Below are 27,404 nucleotides of genomic sequence, written 5' to 3' on the forward strand. Positions count from 1 at the left end.
GTAGTAACTTTTGTGGCACAAATACCACAATATGGCAGAAACACTATGTTTTGGCACAAATACTTTGATTTGGTATACTTTAGCTTCTTCACCCCTTTTCAGCAAAATTTTCATTTTTTTCACCCCTTTTCAGCACAAATTCCATTTTTTGGGGCTGTTTTCAGAAAAAAAAAAAGCTTTTAAGCAGAAACTCTGCTGATTCATCTCTTTTCAGCGCAAGTTTCTGCTCCTTTGCCTCTTTTCTGCAGAAATTCTGCTGATTCACCTCTTTTCTGCAAAATTTTCAGCCTTTTCACCTCTTATCAGCACAATTCTCAGCAGCTTCTGCTAATTTCAGCAGAGTAAGTAATGACACGTCTCTGCAGTTCAAAGGTCGTGCGTTCAATCCCACCTTGGTCAACATTTTTTTTCCCTACAAATTTATACACTATCACAGACCTCTAATTTATATTGCTAATTTCTTTCACTACAAATGAGTAGTGCAAAAACATACTGTCTGTCTGCAACATCACAGTATATCTGTTATGTTATAGTATTACTACTAAATCACAGTATTTCTGCCAATTCAAGGAGGCTGACTGTTACTAAGTGCATCAGTGTACATAGGTCATCTCTTGTGTTGGAGTGCCCTCTTGTGGCGCCTTTTGGGTAGTGCCTTAGTAAACGTGAACACTGCAAAGAAGTGGTATCAGACTGGTTTGTAGTGGAGGAATTTGTTGCCAGTTTCTTTCATCTTTAATCCGTATTCATGTTGTAATGTAGTAGTACCACAATATGGCAGAAACACTATGTTTTGGCACAAATACTTTGATTTGGTATACTTTAGCTTCTTCACCCCTTTTCAGCAAAATTTTCATTTTTTTCACCCCTTTTCAGCACAAATTCCAGCTTTTTTGGCTGTTTTCAGGAAAAAAAAAACTCTTTTCAGCAGAAACTCTGCTGATTCATGTCTTTTCAGCGCAAGTTTCTGCTTCTTTGCCTCTTTTCTGCAGAAATTCTGCTGATTCACCTCTTTTATGCAAAATTTCCTCCTTTTCACCTCTTATCAGCACAATTCTCAGCAGATTCTGCTCATTTCAGCAGAATTGTCCGTCTCTCCACCTCTTCCTTGTAGGAACGACTTTGGCTCAGGCAAATGAACAGCTGTCTTGAAACCAGGAGGGCCAGGTTCGAATCCAGCTCAGGGCAACATTTTTTTTTTTTTCACCACTATACAACTTTTTGCAACTTTTCATCTTTTTCAGCTTTTCAGCAGACAGCTTCAGCATTAAGGCATCCACACAGCATTTTCGCAGGAAATGCAATTTTTTCTAGTTATATTTTATTATATATTCCGTACGTTTTTTGTACTCCTACTCCTTCAAAACCGTTCAACTTAGAAAAACCATTCAAACACCGTTAGATTCCTCTTCTTTTGGACACGACTGCTTCTATTTTTCTCATTTATAACATTTATATTTTTAAAATTATTCAACTTTTTTCAACAAAAATTTCCCATGTATTTCAATGGGGAGACCCTTCAAATCCTCATTCAACTTACTCATTTTCAAACTGTATCTACTTCAACATACGTTGACATAGAGCTACCATTCAAACTTTAAAACGAAGACAAGACATTCAACTATTCAACTTGTATTTATCTTTTCAATATCTGTTATACTTTTTCTTCAGTTCCAGTTTAAGTTTCATGATGTTTTTTCAGCCGTTTCAGAGTTTATAATGGGTGTGTATGGGACGGAATGTTGGGGCTAGAGTGAGACAGCTGAACTGCTAGAGTGAGAGGAGCGAAAAATTTAATCTTAAAATCTTTTTTAAAACTGCTGCTGTGTCTGCAGCGTTTGCTCTACAGGTATGATTTTACCCTCAAAACGTAGCCACCGCTGTCCTCTTTCATCCAATGTGTTTACTATTGTACTAGGTGTTATGGTTCTTTCATAAATGTCACCAAAGCACAGCCTCCTCCCTCCAACTCCTCCATAGACTCTAATGTTAAAATGGCTCAGAAGGTTCGTTTGAAAATCAGAAGAGCATGGTGTTTTTACACTGTCACCACGTCCATATAATAAACTCCACAGGCATGAAAACTGAGAATTAGGTAGACTGGACATTGCTGCCGCTCACGGTGAAAGAATTTCGTCAATAGGACCTGTACTTTTCATTTGGGAGCGATTTGTTTCGGCCTGACTTTTCTGTTCATTTTAAGCAGCAAAAGTGAGGTGCATGTCTGTATGCGTGTGTACTGAGCCATTGGGTGCAGTTACTATAGCAACCAGGCTCACACCTGCCTGCCTAACGAGCTCTGTCTCTCACTGTGCCAAGATTCATCTTAAACACTTCTCTTTCAACTGCTGCTGTGTCCACAGTGTTTGCTCTACAGCCATCATTTTACCCTCAAAAAGAAGCCATCGTTCTTCTCTTTCCAACAGCATGTCTTTCAAAGCTCAGAGATGTAAACCTTTAAAAGTGTGTGGATCCAAGTGTAGGGATTACACTTTAGTCATTCAGTGATTCAAAGAATATGAACTTTTAATGTTCATTCAGATGTTTTCTGACTCTAAATTTTCTTTTCTCATTTCTTAGGTTTTTCTAATTTACATTTAAAACATTTTCAGCTCTTTTCCAACTTCTTCTTTTAGCAATCAGCTTTTAGCAGTTCAGCACTTTTGTTTTCAGGTGCAAATTTCTGTATTTTTCATCTCATTCAAAATTTTTAACTTAAATTCAGCAATTAATTTATTTCAGTGCATACATTCAGATTCAAGCATTCACACTGCAGTTTCTTCAGAAAATGCACTTTCTAGTTTGTGTTGTTATTCTTTTTAATCTGTTTATTTACTAATTTGTCTTATTATTATTTCTATTATTACTCACACTATACGTGCAATTTAAGAATGTCAAAGCTGACATACAGGGAAAGTGAAAAAAGGGACAGAAAGAAAAAACAAAGGGGGAAAAAAGGAGGAAAGTTAACACAACAACAAGCAGAACCTGGAAGAGAAAAATATATATTGTATCTGTCTTTGTCAACAGATGGACTTCATAAGGAGGGTGAGTAGACACAATAACAGTCCTCCGGGAGCCAGAGGCAGACCCTTGAGACCCGGGCCATCCCCAGCCCCCCAGAGTACTAAAGACCTTTCTTTCATACTCTATGAAGATAGAATAAATTTGAAAGTGGAGACTGCCATTACTTACATGTACTTGAGCACTCAGTTACAGGGTAGTAACTGTAGTAACTATGGAAGACAGCTATTCAAACATGATCCAGTTAAGACTGAGAAAAGGAACATACCTGAGGATACTGGCGTGTATTCTGACGAACCCAACTCAGCAGAATCTTCTCACTGTTAGTCTGCTGTAGGCCCTCCATCACATCTTTCATCACATCCTTAACCTGCAACGAGGAATACAAAGCAAGGCTGGTATAAAAACTTAATTAAGCTGCATAAACCTTTAGCACCCTACCCTATAACCCTAACCCTAACCATGATCATATCCTCAGCTCCAACCCTGACCCTAACCACTGCCTTTTCTGGATATTTTGGATATTGGTGGTATTTTTTCTCAAGTCACTAGGCTAACAACAATGTGACTGGATTAACATTATTCAGTTAATCTAGGCTTGAGGGTCCTGCGCAGTATCTTAGCTGTTGGATGTTGTTCCTAGGATCTGCTGGAGCCACTTGCCTAGCTTGGGAGTCACTGCGCCAAGTGCTCAGATTACCACTGGGACCACTGTTACCTTCACCCTCCACATCTTCTCGAGCTCTTCTCTGAGCCCTTGGTACTTCTGAAGTTTCTTGTGTTCCTTCTTCCTGATGTTGCTGTCATTCAAAACCCCTACATCGATCATTATGGCCGTCTTCTTCTGCTTGTCCACCACCACTATGTCCGGTTGGTTAGCCATCACCATTTTGTCTGTCTGTATCTGGAAATCCCACAGGATCTTAGCTCGGTCATTCTCCACCACCCTTGGGGGCGTCTCCCATTTTGACATCGGGACTTCCAGGCCATACTCGGCACAGATGTTTCTGTATACTATATCGGCCACTTGATTATGGCGTTTCATGTATGCCCTTACCCGCTAGCATCTGGCACCCTGCTGTTATGTGCTGGATTGTCTCAGGGGCATCTTTACACAGCCTGCACCTGGGGTCTTGCCTGGTGTGATAGACCCCAGCCTCTATGGATCTTGTGCTCAGAGCTTGTTCCTGTGCTGCCATGATTAGTGCTCTGTGCTGTCTTTCAGTCCAGCTTTGTCCAGCCACTGGTAGGATTTCTGGATGGCAGCCACTTCCTCTATCTGCCGGTGATACATACCGTGCAGTGTACATACCTATCATGATGGTTCCTTCTCTTACACCTCTTTCTTGGGGTTCTGCTGCCTGAGGTATTCAATGAGCATGCGGTTAGTTGGGGCCATCCTCCTGATGTATTCTTGGATGTTCGCTGCCTCATCCTGGACTGTGGTGCTGACGCTCACTAGTCCCCGGCCTCCTTCCTTCCGCTTAGCATATAGCCTCAGGGTGCTGACTTGTGGTGAAACCCTCCATGCATGGTCAGGAGCTTCTTTGTCTCAATGAAAGTGGTTTCTATCTCCTCCTTTGGCCAGCTTATTATTCCAGCAGGGTACCTGATCACAGGCAGGGCGTAGGTGTTGATAGCCAGCATCTAGTTCTTACCGTTCAGCTGACTCCTCAGGACTTGCCTGACCCTCTGCAGGTACTTGGTGGTTGCAGCTTTCCATGGTTCCCATTTGCCTGTGGCATCCCCAGGTCGGTCTACCAGTAGCTGGTGTTTTGAGACTTGACTCGTACTACGGTGGTATTACAATTCACAGTAAATACAAATAACTTTGGTCTTGTCAAGGGAACCCTCTAGCAGAGCTTTAAAGCTGAATTTGCCACTCAAAAGACCCTTTATCCATTTTTGTTTACCATCCACAGCATTACGAATGCCTTGCTGTCAGACACCCTGAACTATGGGTGTCTGACAGCAAGTGTGTATGCATAACTTGCACATCAAAAACAACTAGAGGTGTTACAAGGAATTTGTGTTAATTGTGTTAACTTTGAAGGCACTAAGTTACACAGAAAAATATTACTGACAATCAGATTCAGAAAGACACACCAGAAAAATATTCACATGAATAAAACATGTATTTTTTGCTTTGAAAAGGCCTGTCTGAATACCTTGCATTTCCACAGAAAACGTATATATACATACAACTGAGAGTTCAGGGAGCCTGCACAGCTCTGTTTTGTTTTATTGAATTCTTTTCCTCAGAGCAGTTCAATATGAAAACTCATCATCAAGGTCAAGGTAAAAAGAAAAAAAAGACCACTTAGACCAATGAGAAGCAACCTCAGGCAACAAAAAGTAAAGTTAAACTAAATGGAGGCAGCTTTAGTATCAAGTATACTTGATACTAAAGTATACTTGATACTAGTATCAATATAATAGTGTCTTCAAATGCTGACAAATTCAGGGGACGACGTACACGTACGAGCATACACTAACACATACCTGCCAGTGGAGAATGATGCTCCAGATGAGCCCAAGAATCAGTTTGTGATTCCCATCGACAATGTCCGCTGCCCCAATATTCACTAATTCCACCTGGAGATGGGATGCGGAAGCACACAAATCACAAATGATTATGATTTCCAAAATTTTACGAAGGTCGTCTTACCTACTCTCTCCTCCATTGTGGTGATGACTCTTTAAAATGTTTTCTTGTGAACTTAAACTTGCACATAACAAAATCAGTCCTAGTATTTAAATGTGGGCATTAATTAGTGTGGAAGCTGATTAAGCATTCACAGTATTGTTCTTCTACTTTTCATATTCCGTACGTTTTTCGGCATCTATCTACTTCAACACCGTTCAGCTTAGAAAAACCATTCAACCACCGTTAGATTCCTCTTCTTTTGGACATGACTGCTTGTATTTTTCTCATTTTTAACTTTTATATTTTTTAAATTGTTCAACTTTATTCAACAAAAATTGACCATGTATTTCAATGGGAGAATCTTCAAATTCCCATTCAACTTACTCATCTTTCAACTCTAACTACTTCCACATACATTGACGTAGAGCCACCATTCAAACTTTAAAATAAAGCCAAGACATTAACATATTCAGCTTGTATTTATCTTTTTAATATTTATTATACTTTTTCATCAGCTCCAGTTTAAGTTTCATGCTTTTTTTCACCCGTTTCAGAGTTTATAATGGGTGTGTATGGGACGGAATGTTGGAGGTTAGAGTGAGACAGCAGCTAGAGTGGGAGGAGGGGGGAAATCTTAAAATCTTCTCTTTAAACTGCTGCTGTGTCCACAGCGTTTGATCTACAGCCATCATTTTCCCTTCAAAACGTAGCCATCATCGTCCTCTTTCATCCATGTTATTAGTATTGTAATAGATGTTATGGTTTTTTTCATAAATGCCACCAATGCACAGCCTCCTCCCTGCAACTCTTCCATAGACTCCAATGTTAAAATGGCTCCCAAGGGGACTTCCGTTTTCCGGCAATGGAGTAAGGTGTTAAAGTTAGCACCTGCCTAACTTTTTTAAAATTTTACTTTCTGAGCCCCATTTTGCTGTTAGACACGAACTTTTCGGGTCATTTATGAGTGTCACATTGGAAGGATGTCCAAGGGAAGGAGACAAACCGAGAAAAACCTTACTGCCGAGAGTTGTGCTAGCGCTGGCGCAGCAGAGGATGCTAGTGCAGCCCTGAACCCGGCGCTTGTCGCCCTGCTCGAACAGCACAGAACAGCCATAGCCGCAGATTTTAAGGCTACATCGGATGTAATTAACGGTAAGCTGGACAAGATTCAATCGGAAGTTGCAAATCAAGAACTACGTATTGGTGAGCTTGAAGCAAACGCAGTGGATGTTGTTCAGCATTTGGCAGCGCTCGAAGCTAAGTATGATTCACTACAGGAGGAAAACAAACTAAACTTTCCGACCTGGAGAGTAGAAGTAGAAGGCAGAACATCTGTCTGGTGGGTTTGCCGGAATCGGTGGAGCCGGGTCCACGGCCAACTGAGTTCTTTTCCCGGCTGCTGGTGGAGGTCTTCGGCGCACAAACTTTGCCATCCCCCCCGGAGCTTGACAGAGCCCACCGAAGCCTTATGCCCAAACCGGGCCCCGATGGGAGGCCGTGCTCAGTCATTATCCGCTTCCACCGCTTCCAGATTAAGGAGCTGCTGATGAGGGAAACACGGAGACGCCGAGGGACGTTGGAGTACGGAAATAAACTCCAGTTTTATGAGGATTACAACGCTGACGTCCAGAAGCAGCGAGCCCAGTATAAGGATATATGGCTGAGTTATACTGGAGAGGCCTCCGTCCTTCCCTCCTCTTCCCCGCCAGGCTCCGCATTACTCTTCCAGATGGGAAAATCCGGCGACTGGAGTCAGTTGAGGAGGCCTCTCGCTTCATTCAAATCATGGAAGAAAACCAAAGCTCTCCATCCTGAGTTGGACACTGTAGCCGGTTAGAGCATTCACCCTAATTTACAACTATAACAGGTCGGACTAGCCTAAGTGGCGTCCTCGTTGTGACTGACATTATACAGCCGCGCTGTTGGCATAGCAATATGTTCTTTGCTGTTCATTTTAGGGTAAAACTGGTTCGTTGTTTGGCTGATTTGTTTTTGTTTTTCTTATTTTTCTTCATGTCCTGAAAACTGAGACCCTGGCTTGAGTTTAGGGGCTAATGTTCAAGGGTGCAGGTATGATGCTAGTGGTACGGGGAGTTCTTGATTAATATGGGAAGAAAGCAGGGGCTTACGCGGTTGCTTTTTAATGCAACCTGCTGGGGTGATATTGGTGGGTGGTATTGTTTTAGTTTTTTTTTACACAGTGATATGTTATTGTATTGCATTTTCTTTCTGGGGTGGGGTTGGTTGTCATGTTTTTTGTTGTTGTTTTCGTCCTCTCCCTACCCTCCTTGGGCAACTCTGCACATAAAAATGTGGGACTTCCTTGATGAGTGGTAATCTTACTTTTGTTAGCTGGAATGTGAGGGGGTTGAACCACCCAATAAAGCGAAAGTGAGACTTATCACGCCTGAAGCAATATAAGCCCGGGGTAGTTTTTTTGCAAGAGACTCACTTGCAGGATTCAGATCACTCACGCTTGGCGAAATGTTGGTCAGGACAGATGTTTCACTCTAATTTTAAAGCAAAGGCTAGGGGTACAGCTATTCTTATCGATTGGAACATCCCATTCGTTCCATCTACTGTTGTGTCAGACAAAAACGGACGGTTTATAATAGTGTCTGGCAAACTCTGCGACAGGTCTGTGACTTTGGCCAATCTTTATGCACGCAATTTTGATGATGTGCAATTTTTTCAACACCTGTTTTCACACCTCCCAGACTTAAATACTCACTCTTTGATTCTTGGGGGCGATTTTAATCTTTATTTGGATGCGGTTTTAGATCGTTCATCCCCCAAACCTGCTACTCTTAATAAATCCGCAACTTATGTCAAATCTTTTCTTGAAGATTATAGTCTCACAGATCCCTGGCGGTTTTTGTTCCCTACTGGTAGAGATTATTCTTTCTTCTCACATGTACATCACACCTACACTAGAATAGATTATTTTTTTATTGACAATTTGCTAATTAATAGTATTAGATCCTGCAGCTATGAAAGTATTACTGTCTCTGATCATGCCCCCCTTGTGCTCAAAATAGCTTTTCAGGGCTGCGACTCTGTGAGAAAGCTCTGGAGATTGGATCCATTGCTGCTCACGGATGAACAATTTGTTTCTAACATCTCTTCTAAAGTTAAAATTTTTCTTAACGAGAATAGAACACCTGGTATGCCAAACAGGATGGTGTGGGAGGCTCTGAAGGCATTTCTGAGAGGAGAAATCATCTCAGTGGCAGCATTTAAAAGGCAGTGTGCACAGCGGGAACAGAGGCTTATTTCAGACCAGATTTTAAACATCGACAGGCAGTATTGCTCAGTCACCATCACCGGCGCTATATAAAAAACGCTTAAGCTTACAAACCAAACTCAATCTACTTTCCACTCGACAAGTGGAAGGATGTCTGATTAGGAACAAGAGCGATTTTTACCAACATGGTGGAAAGACTGGTAAGCTTTTGGCCACCCAACTGCGTGGTATTAGGGCTAAACAAATCATAACTGGCGTGAAGGCGGACAATGGAGTGGTGACTAGGGATCAGATGGCAATTAATGACATTTTTTCTTCATTTTATTCTAAGTTATATACATCACAGTCTACTGTTAATGTAAAAGATTTACATGGTTTCTTTGACTCCATTGATATGCCCTCGCTCTCCCCAGAGCTCAGACAGACTCTGGAAGCCCCTATCTCAAAGGCGGAAATTCAGGCGGCAGTAGCATCTATGTAATCTGGGAAATCTCCAGGTCCTGATGGATTTTCTACAGACTTTTATAAAAAATTCTCGGACGATTTGGCTCCCTTCTTTTCCGAAGTTTTTACAGAGTCACTAGACTCTGGGGCACTTCCTTCATCATGCTACCAGGCCTGTATCACAGTGTTACTTAAGAAGGGCAAGGACCCGACTTACTGTCCTTCTTATAGGCCTATATCTCTGTTAAACACGGATGTTAAAATTCTGTCTAAGCTACTGGCGCACAGGCTGGAAAAAATTCTTCCTGCTATAATCTCTCCCGACCAAACTGGCTTTATAAAAAATCGGCACGCCTTCTTTAACATACGGCGACTTTTTAATATTATCTATGCCCCCAGCCATGTTGTGCCTGAATGCCTTATTGCTATGGACGCGGAAAAAGCATTTGATAGGGTGGAGTGGGAATATTTGTTTTTTACTTTAGAAAGGTTTGGAATGGGCCCCTTATTTTGCTCATGGATCAAACTTATTTATGCAAGCCCCACGGCTTCAGTGGTGACTAACTGTCGCTACTCTGACCATTTTAGGCTCCACCGCGGAACGAGACAGGGCTGTCCTTTAAGCCCTTTGCTTTTTGCCCTTGCAATTGAGCCATTAGCAATTGCAGTCCGTGGTAGTGGGGACATAAAAGGCATATGGAGAGGGGGGATTGAGCATAGAGTTTCACTGTATGCCGATGACCTTCTTCTATTTCTTTCCAACCCGCTTACCTCCTTACCCTCTGTACTTAATACAGTGAATGGTTTTAGTCAGCTCTCTGGATACAAAATTAATATTAACAAGAGTGAACTGTTTTTGATTAACGAGAGGGCTCGAAATCTGGACTTGGTAAATGTTCCCTTTAAAATAGTCACAGATCACTTTGATTACCTTGGGACATGTGTCACAAAGCAATTTAATTGTTTGTTTAAGAAGAATCTCCTCCCCCTGCTGGAACAGTGCAAGCACATGCGGTCCAGATGGTCTCCATTATCCTTATCTTTAATAGGTAGGATTAACTCAGTGAAAATGATGCTACTTCCAAAATTCTTATATGTTTTTCAATGCCTCCCTATCCTGATTCCAAAATCCTTTTTTAAATCTCTAGACTCACTAATCACTTCGTTTATTTGGAATGGTAAACCTCCCAAATTGAAGAAATCTATTCTTCAAAGGCCCAAGCCGGTTGGAGGTTTAGGCCTCCCTAATTTCCAGTACTATTATTGGGCTGCCAATATCAGCTGTTTGTTGTATTGGAGACACTACCATCTCGAACCGTCACCACCAGTTTGGGTTGCCATGGAGTCATATTTAAGTGGGAAAATTTCTCTACCTGCGACTTTAGGTTCATCACTCCCTTTGGCATTGCCTCTACCCAGTAACAATAGAGTTGTCCGTCAGTCTCTTAGAATCTGGTCTCAGTTTAGGAAGAATCTGGGTCTCCGGGCTTTCTCACTTCAAAGCCCAGTTGCAGCAAATCACCTATTCGCTCCCTCAATGGCAGATAATGGATTTTAGAAAGAGCCTGAAATCCTTTGCAGACTTATGTGAAGATGGACAATTTGCAAGTTTCTCTCAAATATCCACCAAATTTGGCATAGCTGCAGCTCAGTTTTTTCGTTTCTTACAGGCCAGACACTACGTGCAGAGTGTGACAGCAGAATTCCCCCAAATACCTCCATATAATCCAGTAGATGATTTTTTAATGCTCAAACCAACCTCAAGGGGTATAATATCAGCCTTGTACAGTTTAATTTACAATTTACAATGCTCTTCAGTAGCTGCTATCAAATCTAAATGGGAAGAGGACCTTACCTTTCATATTACGGATGAACTGTGGGACTCTATCCTTGGCCAGGTTCACAATATATCAATGTGTGCTCGACATACACTTATCCAATTTAAGATTGTTCATCGGGGGCATTGGTCCAGGGATAGGCTGGCACACATATACCCAGGGGTGGACCCACCCTGTATAGGGTGTGGGGGTGCTCCTGGTATATTGTTTCATATGTACTGGTCCTGTCCTTCGTTGTCCACCTTTTGGAAATCTGTTTTCCATACGATGTCTGATGTCCTGCAGCATCGAATTGAACCAGAGCCACTCTGTGCTATGTTTGGTGTGGTCCAGCATTTGAATCTGTCCAACTCCAGACTCAGAACATTAAACTTTTCATTACTGCTGGCCAGGCGAGCTATATTGCTGAAGTGGAAAGACTCTTCTCCCCCCTCACACACACAATGGCTAAAAGATATAATGTCCTGTATGGATTTAGAAAAAATTAGATATACAGTTCGTGGGTCTAAAAATAAATTTTATAAACTGTGGTCCCCCTTTATGGACTTCTTTGAAAGGCCCACGACTACTGTTACCGAGTAGTCCAAGGAACCCCCCCCTTCATATTTTTTTTTTCTTTCCTTTCTTTTATGAGTCTGTTTGTTGTTGGGTTTTTTGTTTTTTTCTCTCTGTTTTTGGTTTAGTTGGGCAGCAGGCTGCCAATTATTTGTTGTTTTAAGGGTCAGGGTGGGAACAAGATTGAAATTTTGAAAAATTCTGAAGCATTTTGTGTTATTGTTTACTTTGCATTGAAACCTTTGTCTAATAAAAAGACTTTTGAAAGAAAGAAAATGGCTCCCAAAATTTGTCTGAAAATCAGAAGTACAGGCTGTCTTTACACTGTCACCACGTCCCTATAATAAAATCCACAGGCATGAAAACTAAGAATTCTGTAGACTGGACATTGCTGGTGCTCACGGTGAAAGAACTTTCTCAATACAACATGTAGTCTTTTCTTGGGAAGCATTTGTTTCGGTGTCACTTTTCTCTTTATTTAAAGCAGAAGAAGAGAGGCACATGTCTGTGTGTGTGTGTGGTGCCACTGGCTGGAGTCGCTATAGCAACCAGGCTCACACCTGCCTGCTTAATGAGCTCTGTCTGTCACTCTGCCAAGATTCATCTTAAAAACTTCTTTTTAAACTGCTGCTGTGTGCACAGTGTTTGCTCTACAGCCATCATTTTACCCTCAAAACGTAGCTATCGTTGTTCTCTTTCCCACAATGTGTCTTTCAAAGCTCAGAGATGTAAATTTTTTAAACTGTGTGGATCCAAGTAGAGGGATAACCTTCTAACTGACCCATAGAAATACATTATATTTTCAGTCAGAAGTTTGTTCAATAGCAAGAAAGACCCCACTTTTTAAATCACTCCCGTGACCACATTTTTGACAGCAGGAACATAAAGAACTCACTGTTGTGTAGAACAATTCCTCGGGATCCTCCCTGTTCAAAAATGATTTTGACAGGAGTTAGGGTCTTGGGTTTAGAAGCAATTTTTCAACAGGTGCACCAAGGCAGATTTGACTGGGTTTTGCACACAGTCATAAGTATATCAGTAGTTAGTGTAGGCCAACTGGATAGAGCAATCTGGTTGGCCCATTAAATTCAAACTTATTGTTCATTGGTGGATTTGTCTTCTGCACACAGGTGGTTCAGATCTGGGCAGTTGGAGTCAGATAATGACTTTCAGAATAATCTTTTCTGACTGGCTGATTAAAACTTACAGGATTTACCTGTCTTTAGTGGATTTTCCCACTTTTCAGTCATTCAGTGATTAAAATAATATGAGGTTTCAATATTCATTCAGATGTTTTATGACTGATTTTTTTTTTGTCATAACTCAGCTTTTTTCTAATTTACATTTTAAACATGTTAAGCTACTTTTCAATTTTTTATTTGTGAACGTCAGCTTTCAACAGTTCTGCTCTTTTGTTTTCAGGTGAAAAATTCTGTATTTTTCATCTCATTCAACCCTTTTAACTTAACAATCAGCAATTATTTAATTTCAGCTCAAAACATTCAGCTATCGGCATCCTGTGGGGATTATATCATTTTAATATCATGTTTATTCATTCATATTCGTTCATATTCTTTTTATTCGTGTATATCCTTTTATTAAGCTTTTAGTAGTGGCAGTTGATTAAAACATTTATTCAATATATTACACATATATTACACATTTCAATTATGTTATTGCACATATTAGAGGTGGCCTTCTGTCTGGTGAGAGGTGAGACAGGGTGCACTGAGGTCGAGACATACAGTCTGCACACACACACAAACACACACACACACACATAGTCGGTAGACTCATTTCTAGAGTTCAGATATATTTTGCTTGCAACTGCATTTTGTGCTTGCATAAGTGACAGTTTGTTGTAGGACGTGCGTATGCTGTTCCAGACATAAGCGAAAGTGGGAAGTTCAACAGGAAGCACTTGGCGTCGAGACCGGAGAGAATGTTCTTTTTGAATGTGTTAAAGGTTGTCATTGCTGTAACTCATGCATGTTATGTATCTGCTTTGACGCATGAGGGGGCGTTATAATACCCTGACGTATAAAACATTCTGAGTATGCTTTCTTGGGGGGATTTTATGCTGAGGATTGTGACGGTGTATTTCCTCCACACGTGTTTAATAAAATCATTGTTTTGACGCACTTGGACTTGTGGTCGTTTGTCTCTCACCTCAATTACAAACCGGTAACAATCCACACTGCAGTTTCTTCAGAAAATGCATTTTCTAGTTACACATAGTAGTATGGTTATGATCAGACATCACAGATGGCACAGACATTGCACTATTACAACAGGGAGGGATGACTCTTGATTATCTGATTACAGATGGATATGAGTAAACTACTAGTTGCCATGCAAAACTAATAAAAAGGATCTGTTGTGTGTAACCTCACATCAGTTTTGTGTGATCCAGTCATTATTACGTTGGAATTTTTTGGTTTCTTTTTCCTTTTATGTTTTGTTTCTTCGTAGTGATTTTCAACCACAAAAAGATGAGAGCTGGAGTAAATCTGTGGATCTGGAAAATTGTTGTATGTCCATCCATCCTCTTTGGCTTATCCAGTCGGGGTGGCTAGAGCCTAGGGCAAGAGGCGGTCTACACCCTGTACAGGTCAGCAGCCTGTCGCATGGCTAACACAGAGAGACAGACAACCATTGCCACTCACATTCACACCTATGGGGAACTTACAGTCACCAACTGACCTAAACGCACTAAATGCATGTCTTTAGACTGTTGGAGGAAGCTGGAGTACCCGGACAGAACATGCAAACACCGCACAGAAAGACCATGATTCAGGAACTTCTTGCTGCAAGGCAACAGTGGTAACCACAGTGCTAACCATCACACCACCGTGCTGCTTCCTATATATTAATCATTATTAAAAATGCTGACTTTCATCTTTATTTGTATCATCCTTTAATAAAGTAGAAAAATTATTATATATTATCACATATTCTTTCTATGCATTACTATGGGTGTTGTGTCAGTAGAAGCAAGGGAGGAAGTGCTTGACCAGTGAAATCTAATAAGGTAGCTGAAGTTGGGAAATAACTATTTGTAAGTTTGCTCACTTACAAAGAAATCATCAGTCTCAACAAAAATGTCCAGACAAAAACACATTACCTATGTTATTGAGTGAAATAAGATGTGTTACGGCCCTGGGCCTTGGAGGGAGTGAGGCTGCCTTTTGTGTTCATGCAAATCCAAGTGTGCCATGACTTGTGGGCGATTGGCTGCTGGGAGTCCTGTGCCAGCCTTCTTTTATTCAGATCACAGTGTGCCAGCCCTCGCAGACGATTGGCTGCCTGGAGATCCCATGACCACTCCAAGACCAATTGACTGGCTGATTGTCTGCACCTGGGAGGATAAAAGGCTGATGATCCTGCACACTATGGGGAACTGCTGCTCTGAAGTGAACATGCAGTGTCCTCCTCGTCTGCGTTGCATGTGAATGTTGTTTGTTAAACCTGTTTGCGGTGTTACACCTGATATACAGCTGACCCTAGTTTTAATAGAGTCTTGTTTGATTTGAACTGTGTTTGTAACCTCTGATATTCAGCCGACCTTAGTTTTATAAGAGTCTTGTGTTTGCTGGCTCACCTTAGTTAACCCTTAGCTTTTATTTTTGTGTGCCGCCAGCTTACCTTAGTTAATCCTTAGTTTTAATCCTGCCTGTTCTTTTCATTGTGTATTAATTGTTTCCCCGGTGGTCTGTTGAACAGCCCCGTCGGTTTTTGGTTTAATGTTTGTAATAAAACCCTTTATTAACTCAGATTTCGTGAGAGGGCTTGTGTATGTTTCTCCCCTCCTGTCGCCTAGCAGAGGGGGTCGTAACAGATGTCCAAGCAAAATAGTACTTGGTGGAGAAACATTTGTTGGCAAGCACAGCAGTAAGATGTTTCGTGTAGGTCACTTGGCCCACTCCTCTTTACAAAAACGCTCTAAATCCTTTAGATTTATTGGCTGCCACTTGACAACTCAGAGCTCCAACTCCTTCCACAGATTGCAAATTGGATTAAGGTGTAAAGACTGGCTAGGCCGCTCCATGACCTTAATCTGCTGCTTTTTTTTTTTTTTTTTTTAAACCGTTGTCCTGTACCCTTAGCAGATGACTCCACCTGCATGTTTGATTGTAAGGATGCCGGTATTTGTGTCATACCCAGCATTTCTCCTCCTCCAAACATGGCAGTTGATGCCAAATAGCTTAATTTTGGTTTTATTTGACCATAGCGCTCTCTCCCATGCCTTCTCTGAAATATCTGAATGTACACTTCCTAACTAAAGATGGACCTGTATATGTGTCACCTTGAGCAGGGAAACCTTACAGGCGATAGATTTCAATCCGTTAACAGCGGTGTTCTTGGTGACTGTGGTACCAACTGCTTTCAGATCATTAACAAGCTCCTCCCATGTACTTTTTAGGTTGATCCATCACCTTTCTGACGATGATCCATTTTTGAATAATTGCATCAACAGTTGTTACCTTTCTCACCTTTGTTACCTTTTCTCAAGCTTTTAGCTGATTGTGCTGCAGCCCAACTGCACAGGTCTACAATCTTGTCCCTGACATCCTTTGACAGTTCTTTGGTTTGGGAGAACTTAATTCTGTGGACAGTGTGCTTTATACATATAATTAACTGAGATCAGGATTATCTATAAGTGACTGATTGACTGACTGTAACCTGTGTGCCACATAGCCACACAGCTAATCTGCAGGAGCCAGAATTCGTGATGAGTTGTATGGGATCAAAAACTTATTCCACTCAATGACATGTAAATTAACATATAACTTTTATGTACTGCATTTTTTGGACCATAATGGGCAAAGCATTATAAGGCGCACTGTTGATGAACGGGTCTGTTTTCATACATAAGGCGCACCTGATTATCAGGCACATTAAGCGAAACAAAACAGTAAGATAAGTCAAATTTTACTCAACTCCTTCTTGCTTCCTCCACTTCTGTACCATTGATTCATTAATGGTGAATTCTCTGGCAGCTGCTCTATTCCCATTTTGTTGCAGTATATTAATGACTAACCTCGTATTGTGGATGGATTATCTCAGTTCTCCTCCTGACTGAAGTTTGGTCCGTTTACAGCATCCTGCCATGCAATTGCATTTGTCCCTAACCATCGGGAACGTTTATCGAGTGGAAAAAAATTAGCGTTCATCCTCCAGCTTCACTGTGTTTATGTCATGCTAACATAGCTGTGTCGCTAGCAATTAAGTAGCACATCTTTATATAGAGATTGAAAATGTGACGTCATTCCGGGGTAAAACCGCAAAGGATTCTGGGAACGAGTGGCAAGCGGTACTAGCGCATGCAGGCTTTCACAGTCACACAGCGATAAAAAGAAACACAAAAAATGGCAAGAAGGTGTTGTATTATTAACTGCAATACCCGGTCAAATGACAGCCACGGAAGCCGATGGGTAAAGAGATTGGTTTTTATCGGATTACGTCGTGGAAGAGAAATTGTTCAAGCCATGTTTCCGAAGTAACAAAGAGCCGAAGTTGTAGGTTACAAATAAGTTGTTGCGCTATGCTGCTTTGTTCACTGTGGCTTTGCGGGCTAATGCCTGTTGTGTTTTGTAGGAAAACCAGCCTACAAAATGCAGGAATGCGATCCAGACTGGGCACCTCTATCAACCTGGGTCATACCGAGTTTAAAGCTGCTACCACAGGGAAATTTGATCGGTTAAGAGAGAGAGCGACATCAAAACGAAACGAAACGTCCCGCATATATGTGCCCAAGGGTTGTATTGAAGCAATCAAGTCATGAACAACTGTTTTCCAGTATGTTGTTTTGCAATGGTTTTTTTTTTGGTTGCATTGTTGATTTGTTTTTTACTGAAGCAGCTAATAAAGCACAATGGAATACAATTTTGCCTCTTTCTTGTAAGATTCTATAATATAATGAAACAATAATGCCAGTCATAAATAAAGACAATAAATTGAATGAATTACGAAACACTCATTTTATTTCTATTAGATCTGAAAATGTTGTGTAATACTACAACCTGAAACGACAAATAGATTGCGTTGGCCTGTACAGGAGATAAAGGAAAAAAATTTAACAACAGCTGTGAAATGGAATAGTCCAAATCACCAAAGTAAACTGGACCTGGGCTTGTTGCAGGGATCTGAAGTTAATAAACATTTTGTGAGTGTATGCACTCACACTTAGGACCATATAATAATAAATATGTCCGTGATGAAAGCTGGGCACCATGCTAACGTCCTTACTCCACTCTGTATGCTCGTATGGGTCTGACCCTTTCACTACTTTGATTTTTTCCTCCTACTTTTTTTTTTTGCCTTTTCGTCAAGTCTGTCTTTGTACGGACCTGCCGTGTTCTCCCTCGTTTTGTACATAACTGTTTTTGGGGCAAATAAAATGCAAGTAGGGATTAAAACCGCAGAATTAATGATTACCGGTGCTAGAAATACTAGCGCTTGATGCAGTGTTTTGATTTTGTTGCCATTCGTACCCACAAAGCAATGCGCGAAAGTCACGTGGTCTATCAATCTCTATACCAGCTAGCCCAACTTCAGTACAAACATTACTGCCGTTTAGTTTTCTGTTTTCGTTTATGTTGGAAGTGATAGCAGAGCTGTAAGTTTTACTTTTCTCTGAAATCTCTCAGTGAGAACATGCTATATCATGTTTAGGTGGAAACTACCGAGCTAACTTCCTGTTAACTTCTAACTCTGTTAAATTTAATAAACTCTGTTTTCATGGATGCCTGGATGTTAAACTTAAATGTTACACCTGGTAAAGCAGCAAAAGTGATCATTTTGTTAAAGATGAAAGAATTTAAACCGTTTTTAACTCTCAATGATGCCGCGGTGTTCGTTTGACTTTGGGACCTGAAGCGGACGGAGTTTTGGACCCAGATTACTCCGCAAGGCTCTTGACTACGGCAGCCGTGATGCTCCGACAATCCATCCAAGTGGTACTAAAACATTTTTGACAGATTTTTGAGCGCCGTGTACCACATAAAATTGGTTCGAGGTCAGTAAGCACAACCAGAATTCATACATAAGGCGCACCGGATTATAAGGCACACTGTGAATTTTTGAGAAAATTAAAGGATTTTAAGTCTGTCTTATAGTGTGGAAAATACGGCAAACAATGAAGCAAACTTACAAATTCAGCAGAGGATCAAACAATTATTCCCCTGCTCACTGTAAATTTGGTATTTAACATATACCAAATTAAAAACGATCTGTCTCCAGTAAAGGATTTCATGTTGCCTGCTTGCAGTTATCCTGTTAATAAGCCACTTTACAAACACATGCTTTTATAAAATATGGGGCAAAACAGTAGATTAAACTAAAATAATACAATATTAAAAAAAGAGCTCACTCTTAAAAAGTAGTATTATTAATCCATATAACACTCAGCAGTTTCATTGATTTCACTCTGCTGATTGTAAAGTCAGATTTATTTAATGTATATTGATGCAAGAAAACCAATATAATTATGTATATTTACATCTTTATAGCAGAATTATACATCTGTGTGTGCATACTCACATTGTTCTTCTGTAAGATCTGCAGAGCTCGGTTGACATTGTTTAGTGAGTGAACACGCGTGAATCCCCTTTCCAACTTCACCTATGTCCGCGCGCACACACACACACACACACACACACACACACAGAGAAAATGATTGTGAGCATTTTTAAAACGGGTGATGAACATTTTGAATAGTTACACCTTCTGAGAAGCTGCAAGAATCACTGATGAGCAGAGTGGGAAAAATACATGTTTTCAGTGTTAGGAGTAATAAATGGTCCTTTTTCAGTAGATATTACAATCAAAACTACAATTGGGATTAGGCGCTCTCCTCCACTGTCTACAGTGCGATCAGTGGATCGGCAACATCTCATTTAAATGGTTAAGTGATTGTGCCAAACAGAAATAATGGGCAGAGTGCTCTCCAACTTCATCTACACGTTGATTTTACCTATTTTTTGGTTATGTTTAGATACTAATTTGATTGTGTGGAATTACAGGGATTATTTTACATAACCATCATCTTATCATTGCATTAATTATCATTTCATCAAAGTGTTTATTGAAGTTGCTGGCGTTATGTTATAATTTATATTATAGGGGTTATCATAATCAAATATTAACATGTTTATTACAGGTGCAGTATAACTACTTTAAAATGATTGAGTTAAATATATATATATATCATAACTCATATGCTGAGTATATTGTTACAGTAAGAAAGTAGCTGAGCAAAGGCCTGAATGTATTCAGCTTCTTGTTGCATTTGAGTTTGCCTAGTTACAGGTGACGGAAGGATGTCCAGCCCATGGTGACCTCAAAGGCCTTAGATCATCACCATATTCTTAAGAGTATGCCACAAGGAGGAACCTCTATGTTGCAGTTAATTCTTAAAATACATGAATGTTCTGTACATGCAAATTATGTGCTTGTAAACGCAAGAAGGGGCGTTACAATACCCTGATGTTATAAAAGCAATCTAGAGTGTATTTTGGGTAGAGATGTACAACTGTTCTGCAGTTTGCACCTCTCCACGCTGCGTGCATTCATTAAAAATCAATTGTTTGATTGACCTCTTCTGGACCATCATTGTTTTACTCTCATCCTCAATTTCGAACCCGTAACATTTGGTGCATTGGCCGAGGGTTGAGGGAGAAAAGTTGGAGGTTGAGACTGAGAGGGTCCAAGGTGCTCAAACAGGCAGACACGAGTCAGTGGTCGAAGTGAGTGGACATAAGCCGGCTTATTCAAAGGTAAGGCACTACCTGTTGAATTATTTCCAAACAGTGCTGAATTGGTTCTGACAAAATTGAAAGTCTACTCACTGAAAATTACTGGTAAAGGTCTGTTTTGATTTTGGTGAAAATCTCATGAGAATTGAAGTTGAAGTAATGATAATTTAAGGTTTAGTGACAGTACTGATTAAAGGAAAAGCAGTTGGACTGCTACGAGGATTTAAATGCAGTTGGACTGCTAAGGAAAGAGAATTTAAAGTAGTTGGACTACTGAATTTAGGATTATAGGTAATTTGGAAACTGTGTATGGTAATACAGTCATAATTGAATATAAAGCTGGGCTTGGACATCAATAAAGTCGGTTTGGTGGTTGCATAGGATGTCTTTAAAAACATAATTAAATTTATGTAGAACGGAACTGTGGGATGTTCTAGGAAGTGCATTTCTCGGAGGTGACGCTCCCAATTTCCTGAGGACGCTCAGGATTTTCCGTTGGACGGGATAGTCCGATTGGCGATCGTGGAGAACTTGGGAACCTCCAAAATAGCTAGTGGTTGGACCACTTTACCGTTTGGAACGGTTTATGCACTTATTTGGGTAGTAAAGGTTGGACCTTGGGCGTTGGATGCTTTTAAATTGACTTAGGAACTTTAGCAATTAGACCAGACACAGGTTGGACCTGATACTGGGTCACTGATTATCAAAAACTTGGAGTTTGTCCCTTGGAGGGTTAATTCAAATTTTGTCTAAATTATGTAGGTTGTGCAATTTAAGGCCTTGTAAATATTATTTAATTTATCAGACGTCTCTGTGTTATAATTTCTATGTTTGTATATAGGCTCTGTCTGCCACGGGCACTGCAGCAGGCTGGTTATTTTGAGAGTGTGTCTGTGTCTATGCAAATGAGATGCCTGTGACTTATTTCGAGTGACATTTCCTGTTTACTAATGAGTGGCTAATGACTGACTGCAGAGCCAGGGTTAAGGACGACTTCAATCTGTGTTTTAAGGGAAGAAATGCAGTTTATGTTTATTATATTTGTGTGACTGTTGTTGATTATGATAAGTATTTCATGATAACTGTAGAATATGAGTATGGGGTTTGCTTGACACGTGTCTGTACTAGGTAAAACTGTGTAAGACTGATAGGAAGTTTATAGAGACTGCTACACATGGCTGATGCCTGTATTTAAGACGCTGGAGTTGTTTATTACAATATTGTAAGTAAAGTTTTATTTCTTGCCATGACTGTATGAATTTTGCGGGGTTTTGAGATAGGATACATAAACTGTTGATACTTAAGACCGTTACCTGGGTTCTGACAAGTGAAATTGAATTTGAGATAATTTAATTAATAAAGATGTCTGTAAGCGATGTGTGTTTTGGGGTGTCGAAGTAAGATGTTTTAGGATTTTTAGATGGGTTTTGTTTCAGTTTGAGATAATATATACAGTTACATTTTCTGTGTGTGTGTTGTTGAGTGACAACATGCGCAGTTTAAATTGGGCGCTGTTCCTTCCTCTTTTTAGTTTCAAAACACAAAGGCTGTTAGATTAAAAATTACTGTGAGTAACGGTTTGACTTTTGACTAGGGAAATAATATGCTTACTTTTGGGTCTATGAAGATAATGGACCTTGACTGATGTTATGAGAGGTTGAGTTTATTTTTCTGTTTAAAAACACATAAGTATATGCACTTAGTACACCCACTCAAGAAATTATTGTGTGACTGATGCTACAAAACTGACCTAAAGAATGGTGATGTGTGAAAGAGCGCTATTAAAATGTGTGTGTCTGGGACAGGAAATGCATGCCCATATATGGGAACTGAGTGTGTACAGAAAGAACACAGAGAGACAGACGAGGCCCATGGAGCAAATGAAGCCTTTAAGAAAAATGAATATATTACTAATTGTATGCTTTAGTGTGTCAATACAGGTGGACTCTCTCAACATTGGAACCTTGAGTTCAGCAGCAGAAAAGTAGATTAAAAGAATTGGGAGAATAAGCCAGTTTTTGGCTCGAAATTGTGCGGCTGGATCTCTCACTTTGTCCCTGAAGCGGAGAAGAAGTTCAAAGGACAGTCAATCGCCTGATGAAGACCGACAGAACATCGTGGACTTGAATACAGCAGGCAAACAGCAGTGCCACTGATCCATTAACACTGATGACGACTGACGACCAGCAGCAGCATGTAAGAGTAATGTAACATGTACTGTGAAAATACAGGCTGGGCAGTTGAACAGTGGGATAAAGAATTGTGGAAGAGCACTGGACATTGAGTGATATTTTGCCATGCTGGGACTTAATCTGAAAGAAAGACTGTAAAGAAACAGAGAAGAAGACAACAGCTGAGTTGAGACTGTGTTTGCGGGAGCTTTGAAGCCCGAACAGGACATTGTGCAGAGAGGACCAGTGAGAGATGAAGCTGGACGAGTTTGACTGCGAGAATATAGGATATAATTGGATTGAAAATTGAAGCCTGAACTCATGAATTGTTTAGGGATGTCCACTACAGCATAACAAAGAGGTAAACATTAGAAAAGGTAAGAATAATGAACGAAAATAATTGTCATTACCTTAATGAATAGAAAACACACATACAAATTGTTACATGTGAGATTATTTTTGAAATGAATCAGAAGTGAGATAGTTTGAATCTAAAGCTCAGTGGTGAAATGCATAAATTAAATATGAATATATAGGATGCAATGAAGAAACAGCTTACACGTAGTGTACATTAACATGAATACATCGCAAGGCAACGAAGAACTCAATGAATTAATTTAATGAAGAAGCAGTTTACACCCAATTAACATAAAATGCAGGGAAGAACACGCTTACATGCCTGGCATAATTGGTGTTTCTGATCGGAGATAGAGAAATGGGTTATTTAACCACTGGTGATAATAATGAAAATGTCTTAGTTTTGTTATTTTCAGGAGTAAAGCAGACTTGGACCGGCTCTCCAGATCCAGCAGTCGGAAGAAAGTTAGAGGTTAACATCTATGGATAAGTTAAGGCAAGTTTCTGGTTGAATTGTTCACAGCATGATGTGTCCAGGAACCTGAAAAGTAAGCCCCAGCTCCTGGCTGAAGACCAGGAGGGCGGTAATTTAAGGTGGGAAATCAAAATGTGGGTTAGTAACTCGGGGAAAAAAGAAAACTGACTGCTTAACTGGAGAGTTGGGAAGAAGTCTGGGAGACTGTGAAGCCATAGATGCAAAATAATATATACCCATACACACACAAACAGAAAATGCATTAACCTTATAAAGACAAGCTCCTGAAGCTTAATGAACAGATATTGATTAAAAACCTGGCTAAGAACACAAGCATATGCAATGAAGATCTGCTTGCTGCTTGTATGAGTGAGAGAATGGTGTGAATGTTTCATAAAATAGATGGAAAAAACAAAAGAAAAGTGTTTATAAGAGTGACTCAGGAGTGCTCTTGTACTGAGTGATCAAAATCAGTGATTAGTATAGAAAGAAAATGAAAATAATTCAATAAGGTGTTAAGGTTTCAACATGCATTTCTGTTGAAGGTGCAGATTTGGACAAGAAATTTATAATTTAGTGTTGACACATTGTTATAACGTGTTTATATTTTAGGCTGAATCTAAGTATGGTGAAGTGTCTAAGGGGACATGGTTGTGTGTAAAACGGTGCAGTTTGGACAAGGTTTTCAGTGCGTTGAATGGGTGAAATTTAAGATGGTTTAAGATTTTTTGGGGCTGTTGTTTTTCATTTTAATAGAGGGAGTTTTGATAAACATGGACATGTCTAAAAGGGCCCATAGTTTTTATAACAGTGCACTTAGAAAAACCTGTCAGGTGATTTTGTTTTGTGTTTTGATGAGCTAATAATCAGCTCTCTTTTTCTCATTTTTGTTCTAAGCAGGCCTGCAAAAGAGTGGATAACAGCGCTGAAAATTCTCGGTGACCTTCTCCAGATTACAATAGGCAGAGGAGAAGGCTAACTCTCTGTCTAAAAGGATTGCCGCGAGCCAATCCAGTCCAAAAGCAGAAAGAACTATTTTCTTAAAACAAAGTAAAACAAATAAATGAGTTGATGTTGCTGAGAGTGAAGACTGAATATTTGCGAGATAGTCTCCACTGCCAGCAATACCTGATGGTAATGCGTGTGAGTGAATGTGTGTAAATGGATGGTGACTGGACGGACCAGGCAGACCATAGGTTGGACCGACTGGACACTGACAAAAGACTGGACTAAGGTTGGACACATGACTGATAATTGTTCTGTTTTAACTTTTCTGTTATAACACAGGTTGGATCATAAGTGGAAAACTGAGTATAAAAGGTGATGTTCTGGTTAACACACAGGTTTTGTTTCCAGGACGTTTCAAGGATGCAGGCTGTGGATGGAGCCAAGAAAGGATTTGACATGATGATTAATTTGATTTCATTCCTTAAATACAGGTTTGAAGGGCCGGAGCATGTATGCCTAATATGATAGGACTAACCTTTTTCTTTTAATTTCCTAAGCTTGAGTGAAGGATTTTGAGTTTGTAACACATGAGATGTGTCACAAAAAGGGGGGTGTTAATATATGCGATTAGCTACATGAAAGGTGCTCTTTTAGGGGTACTAAGCAAATGTCTACGTGACCTTTACCTAACAACCTTTGTGATGATAAACTTGTTTACCGACTTGCTCTCTTGTAGAACATACAGATTTAGAAAAGGGGAACCTCAGCTCTGAGTTCTGAGAATAACTCTGTTAAGTTGACAGGAAACACGTCGAGACAGCAATATAGGGCAAATATGTTTGAGCTTGTAATTAAATGTGGGGCTTGAAAAGAGGAAGCAAATTTGGTACAGGACGTACTTGAGATGATCAGACGAGAGAAGGAGAAGGTCAGGAATAGTTTAAACTAAGATTGAGAAAGTAAATGGGGTAAAAGGGGGTGTAGCTTCAGGGCAGTTCACAGCCTGGCGTAAACGCAAGGTGCTGTCACACAGCTTAAGTTATTTGGTTGACTTATTTTATGACAAAATAATAACAAATAAAGAACAATACAGAATCCAAATCTGAACCAAAGAACGAAATAGTGAAATGTGGATTATTGGGTTTTTCTCTGCATATATGAAGCATTTGTAATGTGTATCTGCTAATGAAGGCTTGTAGAGGCCAGTTTATACTCACAAACAAGTGCTCAGTCAGACTGAAAAACAGGAAGCTGTAGTGCACAAGGCATATTAATAAATATAGACACAAAAAGAGGAACTCCCCATATAAACAACGTTGAAAATGTGTGAAGTATAAAGTACCGAAATAACACTATATAAGTCACAGTTGATGATTCTAATGTTAGAGAGCTCTTGCAACTGGCGTCTGAGCTGTGCAGAGGTCGATGTTGGTCATAACAGTGATGTCTCTATTTACAGGTTGAGTTCATTTTATACACAATGCATAACTGTGCTTGTTTAGAGTTGATGTTCCGTCCAAACAGGTTTTAAGCTTCACTGGTGAGAGTGTCCAGGTGATACATGTTGAGGGAAGATGAGAACATAGCAGGTTAATTGCACGCACGCTTACAAACACACATGATTTAAATATAGGCCAGGCCAAAGGCCTGGACTTGATGCAGCTTTCAACTTTACAGCTCCTAACTTGCAGGAATGGCGGGGAGTGTAATGAATGAATGCAAAACATGCTTACAGACACAAACATGACAGGGGTTTATTTTACAGGGTAAAGGTGGACCACAGGTTGCTTTGTTTCTGCTTAGCAACTACTGAGGTAAATGGTGTTAAAGATAAATATGCAATAAGTGAACAGGAAATGTGTAAGGGTGAGCCGGGTGAAACAAAATGTTGTAGATAATGGAAACTTGTCTAACGGGCATTAACAGTAACCTTTGCATGTTATGTATATGCTTGAGGCCAAAAGAGGCGTAAAACCAGATAGAAAACTTTGAAGTGTGCTTTTTAGCGGAGAGTCAGGCTGACATGGGGATGGTGTGTATTTTACTGGGGTGGTGTTTAATAAAATTAAAAGCGTTGCTCACACACATAAAGAGTATTGAGATTGAATAAAGTTAATATAATGGATAGAGCCCAGAACAGGATAATATATAAGTGAAATCAAATGCAATGTATGATTTCACTTTTATTGGGAAAATAATTAGCCAAGAAATGTGTATTGAACTCTCCACATACTTTGAAACTGCGCAACTCTGAGTGGGCAATGTAATGAAGCAACTGTTACATATTTGCATTAAACTAGCCAACATAGACTCACCACCACATGATGTTGCCCTGCAGCGGGGGCAGAAAATCATTTGCAAACCAGGGATCTTATGTTGATTATTATATTCTTACTTATGTACACACACACACACAGAAGGGAAAATTTCAAAACAAAACAAAAAACAACTTCGCTTAACCTGTCAAGCACAGGAGCAAAATAAAAATCTTTTTGGGCTCTGTTAAAATTTCTTTAGTAAAAGTGTAAAAGGCCAAACCTAGGAGGTTGGGCAACCCGGAAAGTTCCTTGAGTATCAGGAGTTAATAGTCAGGAAACATTTCTCACATTAACGCCTTATATCTGACAAATCATTGACTCATAGATGCAGATAGACATACAAGTGCACATACATCCAGATGTGCATTTAGACATTAAAAGTGTAGAGACATGTACACACAGATTGGCAAACGGGTACAGAGTCTAGCTGAAGAGCTTAACAAAGCAGACGTGGCAGTAGGGTTTGTGATTTTGCCTGATATGATATTGTGAACCAACTTTGAATAATGACAGGAACCTGAGATGAACACAGTAAGTTAGTAAGGTGTAGCAGAGAAAGGTTGTTTGTTTTCTATCCCTTACAGGAGAAGATTTCCACTAGAGAGGGACCCAGAAAAGGAGCAGAGA

The 27,404-nt window shown here is 40.1% G+C and overlaps 1 protein-coding gene across 1 annotated transcript in view; it reads right to left on the reverse strand.

Annotated features, from left to right (window-relative positions):
- Positions 1-2,807: 2,807 nt before the first annotated feature.
- Positions 2,808-27,404, reverse strand: part of LOC109200125 (utrophin) — a 154,237-nt gene continuing 129,640 nt past the window's right edge. Inside the window, exons 5-7 of the mRNA XM_019355584.2 lie at positions 19,295-19,375; positions 5,527-5,619; positions 2,808-3,394 (exon numbers count right to left, since the gene is read on the reverse strand). Coding sequence (XP_019211129.2) covers positions 3,269-3,394; positions 5,527-5,619; positions 19,295-19,375 — 300 coding nt within the window. The 3' untranslated portion in view covers positions 2,808-3,268. The remainder of the gene's footprint in view (positions 3,395-5,526; positions 5,620-19,294; positions 19,376-27,404) is intronic.

Source organism: Oreochromis niloticus, linkage group LG23 (assembly GCF_001858045.2).
Source record: "Oreochromis niloticus isolate F11D_XX linkage group LG23, O_niloticus_UMD_NMBU, whole genome shotgun sequence".
Classification (NCBI taxonomy): Eukaryota; Metazoa; Chordata; class Actinopteri; order Cichliformes; family Cichlidae; genus Oreochromis; species Oreochromis niloticus.